At 46.6% G+C, this 10,235-nt stretch overlaps 2 protein-coding genes across 2 annotated transcripts; both read left to right on the plus strand.

Annotated features, from left to right (window-relative positions):
- Positions 1-238: 238 nt before the first annotated feature.
- CCR75_009517 (uncharacterized protein) lies at positions 239-6,979 on the plus strand (the record flags this gene model as incomplete). Its single annotated transcript, XM_067967556.1, has 3 exons — positions 239-5,273; positions 5,361-5,756; positions 6,174-6,979. The coding sequence occupies 3 exons, from the start codon at positions 239-241 to the stop codon at positions 6,977-6,979; spliced, it is 6,237 nt and encodes a 2,078-aa protein (XP_067819234.1).
- Positions 6,980-7,834: 855 nt separating this feature from the next.
- Positions 7,835-9,469, plus strand: CCR75_009516 (uncharacterized protein; the record flags this gene model as incomplete). The annotated part of the gene is made up of 3 exons (XM_067967555.1): positions 7,835-7,838; positions 8,119-9,012; positions 9,080-9,469. 2 exons carry the CDS (start codon positions 7,835-7,837, stop codon positions 8,367-8,369), a joined length of 255 nt encoding a protein of 84 aa, XP_067819233.1. The 3' UTR covers positions 8,370-9,012; positions 9,080-9,469.
- Between the last annotated feature and the right edge of the window lie 766 nt (positions 9,470-10,235).

Genomic DNA, 10,235 nt, shown 5'->3' on the forward strand with positions numbered 1-10,235 from the left:
TTGCAGCCAATCCCCGTCCGTCAATTCCTTTACTTCAGCATGGGCCAGATCGGAGGATAGGGGAGTTCTTAATGATCGAGCTTTTGCGAGTCAGACGCACAAAAACAGTCGTTGCCTTCCCGCGCCGCACTGGACCCTCACAACCAAACAGGCGTTGAGCATTTCGAGTGCGGAATCGCCTCGACCATCACTCCTCGTGTTCCGCACTGCTTTACTTTCATAACACAGTAGTAGGACGATGGCGACGACGCCTGGCGGCAAGATAGACCGACGCCGCGCCGGCTCCAACTACTTTCAACTCGATGCAGACCGCAAGCGCAACACGTCTAACAATCGCAGCAATTATGGCGACGGACGCGGTACGTTCGGAGACCGTCTAAGTATGATGGACGTTGTACCCGCGACGGCTCAAAGTGGGAATCAGATGCGTGGCGGTGGCCTTCAAGGTGACTTTGCCGACGAAGTGTCGGTTGACTTTTGCTGCGAGGTATTGTACAATAAATTCGGCTTCCAATCTGGGAGTGTGGACAACCAGCGCGAGCACGTGCTGCTCTTATTGGCAAATTCCAAGGCACGTGCTAAGCCTCAGGATTCTCCGGGACATCACGTCGTGACGCTACATAAGAAGCTTATGAGCAATTATACCGAGTGGTGCCAGTTCCTCGCCGTGCCCAGCACTACCTATGTCGGCCAGACCCAAGGCGACCTTAAGAGCCCGTTGCACATGGATATTATGCTTTTCCTGTTGCTGTGGGGTGAAGCAGGCAACTTACGACACATGCCCGAGTGTCTATGTTACCTTTACCACCAATCGCTTACTATGCTTAACCAGGACTTTCTTGGCGAGCAAAAAGTGTCCGAAGGTTGGTATTTGCGCCAAGTCGTGCGACCTATTTGGAAAGAGGCGTCAAACATGCAACGAAAGAATCAATTGGGCAAAAATCTTGAACACACTCAAGTGCGCAATTACGACGACATAAACGAGTATTTCTGGAAAAAACACTGTCTTAATATTGATGTCACGCAAATTGGCGACGAGTTGACCAAGAAACACACCAAGACGTACTATGAACATCGTAGTATCTTTACGCTCGTGCTCAATTACTACCGTATTTTTCAATTCAACATGATGTTTATGATGGTCTTGATGGCAATTGGCTTTATCTCGGCCATTTCGCCCAGTGGTGGACAGCAATGGTTTGCCCAATTTGGATCCATGGGTCAAGTCGTTCAGCCGTATCAGCCTCAGAGTGTTAAGCTCACTTATGTTGGCATCGTATTTGCACTTTCCTCCATGGGGTTTTGTAAGACTGTTCTCGAAGCGTGCCACGGATGGCACTTGCTCATCGCGAGCGAGTCGTCTCAGACGTCATCGCGCTCGTTTAATTACGGCGCGGCTCTTGTTGTTCGTATGCTATGGAACGGTGCGTTTGCAGGCATTTTTGGCTTGATGATCTACACACCGATGATTACAAACCGAAACACGGAGCTTCTTGACAAAGCGGCTTCGGCGTCAGCTGCCTTTATATTACCTGGTGCGATCGTTATTATAGCTCAAGCCTTTGCCCCAGCGATGGTCACCCGATCGTTTGCGGCCAAGTTTATTCGTGAGGGAGAATCATGTTATGTGGGTCGCAACATGGCGCCTCCACTTCGCTATCAAATCAAGTATATTACCTTTTGGCTCATTCTATGGGCCCTCAAGGCCTTCGTGTCGTATTTTATCCTAGTACGTCCGTTGGTCCTACCTTCTCTTGCCATCTATGAAATGGATTTAGAGTACGGAAGTGATATTGTGTCGTTTCATAACTTTGGCGTGATCGCGGCGTTGTGGTTGCCCGTAATTTTTATCTTTAACTACGATACCCAGATTTATTTTACGGTTTTCCAGGCTACACTCGGCGGTATCCAAGGTCTTATGATGAAAACTGGTGAAATTCACGGCATCAAAGAAATCACCAAAGCGTTTCGCGTCGCTCCTCAACTCTTTGACCAAAAAGTCGTTACCAACCTTGCTCGCTCAAATGATGCGGCTGCCGATAGCTCTGCTGCTGCCTATCAGTCGCAAATGATGCTGCGGTTTGTCGTCGTTTGGAATGAGATTGTGAATTCGTTTCGTGAAGGGGACCTCGTGGATGACAAAGAGGCTGCAATCCTTCAGTACGATATTCAGGGCTCCGGAGATGTTTTCGAGCCCGTTTTCTTGTCTGCTGGGAAACTTGTGGAAGCTCTTGACTATACGATTAAACTTGCTAAGGAAGGCAAAGGCGACTCTCAACTTCAGGTATACATGGTGCAGAAAGATTGCTTGTCAGCTGTACGAAGCTTTTTTACGGCCAGCATGTATGTCATGGAGGCTCTTTTGGGTAGCGATGACGCCGACATTCTGGATGCTTTACGTCAAATGGAAGCCATTGCAGCGAATGGCAGCTTCATGAGCACATTTGATGCCAAGAGTCTTGTTCAGCTGCGTACAGTATCGATGGAATTTCTAGAAGCGGTGATGGATTTACCAGATCCGGATGCGCAGTCTTCTCAATTAACTACATCGCGTGTACACACTATGGGCGTTGTGAGAAACTTTGTGGCAAAGATGGAAAATTTGCTTAACACGATCCGTATTTTTGCGAATCGACCGGAGCTTGCTGCCAAGTTTAGCAACTCAAAATTTTGTTCGAGTGCCAATGGCTACGTGTTTGCTGCCCGCGGATTGGTGAACCTTTTCCATAACGACACGGCAATGGGGGCTGCCACTCGCGCGTATTTGTTGATGTCACTTGAAAAGGCTGATGCCATGCCGCGTGTGCCTGAAGCTCAGCGTCGTCTAGGTTTTTTTATGAAATCACTTCTGATGGATATTCCACAGCTGACATCAGTGAAGGAAATGCACTCTTTTTCCGTTGTGACACCATTTTACAGTGAAAGCGTGCTTATTTCTCTGTCAGAACTCAACGATCCACTGGCAAACCACCCAGTTTTTCAAAAAGTTGAAGAGAAGGGCAAGAACATTACAATTCTGAAGTACCTGCTCACAATTCACCCCGAAGAGTGGGAAAACTTTTTGGAGCGAATTGACGTGAGTAGTGCAGAAGAAGCGCAGGCAAATTACCCGCTCGAGATTCGTCTCTGGGCCTCCTATCGTGGGCAGACTCTCGCACGTACTGTCCAGGGGATGATGTTGTACGAGGATGCAATCAAGATTCTTCACTGGCTTGAAATTGGCTCTAGCCCTGGCAAGTCGGCAGAGCAAAAGCAAGCTCAACTTGAAGACATGGTTCGTCTGAAGTTTTCGTACATTTGTGCCTGTCAGGTGTACGGCAAACACCGCGCGGAAGGAAAGGCTCAGGCAGATGACATTGATTATTTGCTGAAGACGTATCCGAATTTGCGTGTTGCCTATGTCGATACGATTGTGACGGAAGAAGGCAAGCAATTTGACACGGTGCTGATTAAAAGTGAATGCAACGAAATTGCGGAAGTTTATCGGTATGAGCTGCCTGGCGATCCAATTCTTGGAGAAGGTAAACCCGAGAACCAGAACAACGCACTACCATTTACGCGTGGTGAGTTTCTTCAGACGATTGATATGAATCAACAACACTACTTTGAAGAATGTTTAAAAATGCCCCAGCTTTTGGTCACGGCCGATTTGCATCCATCTAAAAAGCCTGTTTCTATCATCGGAATGCGGGAGCACATTTTTACAGGAAATGCATCCTCTTTATCGAAATTTAAGTCGTGGCAGGAGCTTGTATTTGTAACACTATCGCAGCGCGTGTTAGCCGACCCGCTTTATGTGCGCATGCACTACGGTCATCCAGACATATTCGACAAGATTATTGCTCTCCCTCGAGGTGGTGTGTCAAAAGCGTCTAAAGGCATCAATCTATCTGAAGATGTATTTGCTGGTTTTAATTCAACTCTTCGTGGCGGAGTCGTCACACACGTCGAATTCATGCAGTGTGGCAAGGGGCGTGATGTGGCTCTTTCTCAGATCTCAATGTTCGAAGGCAAGCTAGCCAACGGAGCCGGAGAGACGTCACTCGCGCGTGAAGCTCACCGCATGGGTCAGTTTATGGATTTCTTTCGTCTTAATTCCATGTACTACTCGCATACTGGATTTTATTTTGCTACGTGGATGACCATCGTGACAACATTTGTGTACATGTACTGCAAAGTGTACTTGGCCTTAGCCGGCGTACAGCAGCAGATTGTTTTTGACATGAATTCGACTGCGGTGATTGCCGATAATATTGAAAACAATTTTGATGGACGCGTGTTTCGAGATCTCAAATCGGTGCTTAATACGCAATTTTACATTCAAGCCGGAACATTTCTTATGTTGCCGCTTATGTGCGTCTACTTTGGTGAAGGTGGTTTTGTACGTGGTATGACGCGATTTATTGATATGATCATCACACTTGGCCCTGCTTTCTTCGTGTTTCAAGTCGGCACGACAATGCATTATTTCGACAACAATATTGTACATGGCGGTGCGAAGTACCAAGCAACGGGTCGTGGTTTTAAAATATCTCGCGAAACTTTGGTACTATTATACAAGGCATACGCCAGCTCGCATTATCGAAAAGCTTGGGAGCTTATTGGTTTGTGTCTTGTGTACATGGCTTTTGGCAACTTTTACATTTGTCAGACTGATGCATCAGCTAATGACAATACCTTTGCGTCTGATTACTGTGATACTGCTCAAGGTTACGGTGTGCAGACGTTTTCAGTATGGTTCATCTCCATTTTATGGGTCGTCGGCCCTTTCATGTTTAACAGTGATGGCCTGGACTTTCGGAAAACCAAGGTGGACATAAATCAATGGTGCATGTGGATGTTTGCGCCTGAAGACTACAAAGACGATGATCCGGCAAACACGGGTGGATGGATAGGGTGGTGGAAGGGTGACTTGGAGCAGCTACACAACTCCAATATGATTTCTCGTGTCACGGTCATTATCCGCGAATGTCGCCACTTCTTACTTATGTTTTACGTAGCGACTCTCGAGACATCAGACGTGATGTATGTGGCCTACTCTTTTGGTGCTGCAGTTGTGTCGGTTGTTCTGCTTGGTTTCTTTCACGCTATTGGTATGAGCATGCGCTCTATCAAACCCGTAACTCGCGCCATGCTTTACCTTGGAACCATGGTGTTTCTCGTCGTAGCATACTTTTTGGCCTCTAAAATTGTCATGGATTGGACATTCAAGTATGCGATGTCGCTCTTCTTTGCGTACGTGGCGGCTTTGTACGGGATTAATGAGTGCTTTCGTATGTGGAGCTTTCGACACTCGTCCATTGCTGGGATTGCAGTGTTTCAGCAGCTCCAATTTCTTTTCGATTTTATTTTCTGCACAGGTATGATCATTCCACTTGTCGTCATGTCGTGCATTCCTTTCTTGAATGTCATTCAGACACGAATGATGTACAATGAAGGGTTCTCGAAGGTTATGTCTGCGTCATCGCAATACGCTTTTTCGCTTGCTGCTTTCATGGGTGTCCTTGGTGGCATTGGTGTTGGCTGGCTCTTCAACCTCCTCTCGACGCTAGAGCAGTCTGCAAGCTTCGCAAGTTACGTCGTCACATACGATGGTGTTATGGATGGAAACCTTGGCGATGGCACGACAACTTTTGTTCTCTATGGCTCCTGTGTAATGGGCACGATCATCGCTGGATTCCTTAATTTTTTCATGGGCCGTCGTCTTGCGATTGTAGCTGGTGGCCTCTTCAGCACGCTTGGAATGGTGGCTGTCAGTGCGAATGACGACCTCAGATCGATGCTGCTGATGCCTGGTATCTGTCTGCTTGGTTTGTCGTGTGGTATTTTACTACCGTCGCTCGCTATCTACATCTTTGAAATCTCAACCAAGGAGATGCGGGGCAAATCCGTCTTGCTTTTAGGAATTGGGTTTGTAAGTGGCAGTTTGCTTGGCTCAATTTTTGCATCAGTGAACCAGCTAGGATGGATTTGGCAGACATTTGCTGCCTGCATCGTCATCGCACTTGTCGCTCCTGTTGTGAATGTGTTCCCAGAGAGTCCGTATTGGGTGTTGGATCGCAAAGGATGGGACGCCTGTGAGGCATGCCTTGTCATTTTGCGTCGAAAGCCGGACGTACAGGAAGAGCTTAAGGTCATGCGAGAAGAAGAGACTGTGGACGAAGCAGGTGCAGGCAGTTTTAAATTCCTTGTTTGCCTCGCCCTCATGCTCGTGTCGTCGCTTACAACGGGATTTTTGAACGCTTTTATTAGCTACAAAGGTGCGAGCGAGTACACGGACCAGGACCATCTCTTTGTGAACGCCATGGCATTACAAGTGTCAGGAGCTATCATTGCCATCTTTTTTATCGACAAGCTGGACCACAAGTCGATTCTGTTCGGCACATTGATTCCCATTGCCATTTGTGCGGGAATATTAGGATTTAATGAAAAATCCGAGTTTCTTGGGGCATCGGAAAGCTCGGGCGTGTACGTAAGTCTTGTGGTCATGCTCATGTACTTTTTCATGGGCCTCGGCACGAGTTCGGCGCTTTGGTCGGCCTGTGTTGGTATGTTCACCAGTCGCAGCCGCGCTTCGTCCACAACATTTTTGTTTGCAATCTTTTTCGTGGCCGATTTGGGTTACGTCTACATGCATGCAGAAGACACAACAATGGAGAATGAGTATTTCTATTTGTATGCGATCTCAGGCTTCTGTGTCATTTCATTGCTGCTGCTATTGGGTACCGGCACGAGAAAAAATGGCGTCATTTGCACTCGAACGGAAGCGAAACGCGATCGTGATCGCATCGCTCGCATGCGTGCGGAACGCGCGAGTCGTGTTACGCGAACACCTGGCAACGCTCGCCAGCGAAACATTAGCCGAGTACGGGCCAAATCAAACGCAGGCGTTCAGCGCAGCAATCCTGGGCAAGGGAGTTACCAGATGTATGAATCACCTCATCACGCTGCTCCGCCGCTCGTGCACGCGCGTGCTTAAATCGAGGTATAACGCTATGTGTTGCACATCATTTTTGCCTGCGTATTCATGTTTTGCCAATCAAATCAAAAATTGAAAACCTCTTATTTGCATCTTTATTTCATCGAAAAGCATTCATTCATGTGTGCTACTCGTTCGGCCACGTCTGCAAAATTCTTTTAAAAGCGCTCGGAACTTTGTCATATGTTATAATATGGATGTAATGCTTACTTTGAAGACGCCAGACTTGGTATATTTCTCTTAGCTTTTCAGTATCTCGAATGGAATCGTAGCTACTCACAACTTGTGCATGCGCAAGCTGGCCTTCTCGGTTTTCTACCTGTATTATCTGCTGAATACAGCATCTCGTTTTTTATGCCGTCAACCTTTTACTCGATGCTTTATTTCATTTGAATTTCAAGGCTTCCAGCAAAAACGACTTAAATTGTTAACACGTCTCAGTACACACAAGCGGTGCGGGATGGTGCAGTGGAAATTCATAAGTTGTTGTATCTATTTGGGCTTCTGATGGTGACAATTGTTGCCCTCGTCAACAGCCTAAAGCAAAAAAATTGAAACTTGCGTACTACGCCCCCTTTGCATTTATTATGATTGCGTCAAGTTTGGTAGGGCTTGGCGCGTACATGTCAATGCAAGTTACCTTCCCGACCGTCGCGCACACAACTCTAAGGCCTGAAAAGCACTGCGTGACGGACTTTATCACATTCTTCTGACGTATGCACACTTGAAAACACTGGTTCCCAGCTTCGTAAACATTTTCACGATTTGTTCTACTTGCAACCATACAATTTGTCATGGAGCACCAAGGGCTTGCATTGTGACCCATTTGTAATTGCTTTACTAGATTTTAGTGTGATGGGTGCCTGCAAAGGTGGCGTTGCTAAGCACCGCCACCTCTGAGCTAAAACTCCTGCGCAGAGAGTTCCAAGGGAGTAAAAATGAGGGTTATTGACGACAAGATGCATTTATAGTTTTATGCATTTTGATTGGCTTAGTGTACAAGTAGCAAAGGGTGCAGAAAGCCGAGCTCTATAATTATTACATTTGAGCAAATTTGTATTCATCATGAGTCAAGGTGTCATCACCCCTGTCTCTTGTGTCCCGTAATGCGTGACTGATTCAATGTTCATTACGCATAGGTAAAAAGGATCGGATCGAGCGCAAGCGCTCAAAGAAAACCGAGCGCTTGTACCCTCGTAAAAGCCATAAGTCACACGACTCAAAACGACCCAAGAGGGCAAATAAGATCTCAGCAGACGATTACTTTTTGCGTCAAACCGAGTTTCGAGTGTGGCTGGTGCAAACAAAGTTAATATTGCCGTTCAAATGTGTCGTGCGAATTAAGACTAATGTGATACATATTTTGCCTGAATATTTTGCCAAGGAATAAATATATGGACGATTTATCGACGAAAGATGCCATGGAGCTCTTTACCGACGAATTTTCTCGCGATTGGAACCGAGGCAAATTGGCTCGACAATTCTATGAAGGCCTTCCGGATGCTGTCGTAGAGCAGACAAAGAGAACACGTCATCAATGGGGATTTGTGGCAACTTTAGGAGATAAAGAAAGATTTGAGCTGGCAACGACAAAAGATTCCGTGAATGTGGCAACCAAACAAAAACAAATGTTTATAAACGACGTTAAAGATGCCGCAAATAGTAAAACAGGGGGAACTACTACTAATAGCAACAAACAACGTCAAATTAACGAAGAAGAAAACAGTTCGTGCGAGTTTGACAGGAAGCGTTTGCGAGCCGAGCGCAGAAGAAAGCACCAGCACCTTGACGTTATCATGGACGAACTTGTGCCGAAAGCAACAGGAAGAGAGGCACAAATTGAAAAAAGACGTCAGTTTGGAAACAAGCTTCATGGTGCTGCTAGAGACCGAGAAGATGCTCGCGACGGGCTTGACCTTAGTGAAGATTTCTTGATGGGAGGCCGTGATGATTTAAAACGTCGTTTGGCTCAACGGGACTTGGCACGAAGCCATAAGCAAGAGCAGCGACAACAGAAACTTGCGGATTATCAGGTACGAGATCAGTTGGTTATTAAGAAGAGTTGACTGATTTTCTTGCGCGTGTATCATTCGTTATAAGGCAAAAGAGTCGGCGCGTATGGACAAGTTCCTTGAAGACATGGGTCTTACAGGACCCAACGGTAAAGGCGGCAAACAAATGGCTATTGCTTCTCGTCAAACGCCTTGAATTCATGATACGGCAGTAAACTGAAATCTAGCTGCTGCACTTCTTAGCATTTTGTAAGAGCCATTTTGTATCATCCTACCTAGTTTTATGTATGCTCGGCAGCAGAAATGGAGTAAATCTTTTTAGAAGAGCTTCTCAATCGAGGAATTAATGCACAATATTGGCAGGTTCTGATAATGCGCGCCAAATAGTGACGGTCTGGTGACGACCTGAACATGGACGTTAAAATAATAACAAAGGTGTAACGGAGCACTACGACTTGTAATGCTTCCGTACATGTAACGGGCTAGAGTTGCCCTAATGTTACACAGTCCCCATTAAGTACATTTGGTATTTAAGGGGATGGTCAATTACTAAATAATAGTAATTAGACCCAACACTCGGGTGTGGTGCACATTTGTGACCAACCCTTGTGGATGTGATGCACATGGGTGCATTCACATTAGGAGGGATGACGCCCAGCGTCATCCATGATGACGGCTAGCGTCATCAGTTACGCGAGGTATCTATAAAGATACGCTCGTAATACATATTAAATGATATCTATAGAGATAACATTTTAATTGGTAAAAATAGGTATTTGTATATAATTCTATTAAATATAAATCAGTCTGAAAATTACTACCTACTTGGGAAGTGCGCACGAGGAGACGGATTACCGCTCCCGTGACGTCACTTCACCAGAGTTCTTAGTGTGTTGGGTGAGGTCGCTTGCGCGCCCACCACAACTTCCTCACTGCACGCAAGAGAAGCAGGTGCAAACCGCTTCCTCGCTGTGCTAGGGTGTGTGCTTAAGTAGAGCGTGGCCGCATTACGACGTGCCCGCCTACACTTGGTAGCACTTGAAATCCTTCCCACGACCCGCATCTCTGCGTGTGTACGTGAGGATGAGCCTCAACATTGATTGGGCTCATTTTCCCCACCTCTCCGAACATCATCGGGAGGTGGCAGGGCTAATGGCGCAGGGACTTGGTGAACAAGCCCTGGCCAGGCTCCTGGGTAGTCCTCCTGAGCAACATGTTGCTCAGTTGGAGCAGTTTGAGGCATT

This window comes from Bremia lactucae, linkage group LG15 (assembly GCF_004359215.1).
Source record: "Bremia lactucae strain SF5 linkage group LG15, whole genome shotgun sequence".
NCBI classification, from domain to species: Eukaryota; Oomycota; class Peronosporomycetes; order Peronosporales; family Peronosporaceae; genus Bremia; species Bremia lactucae.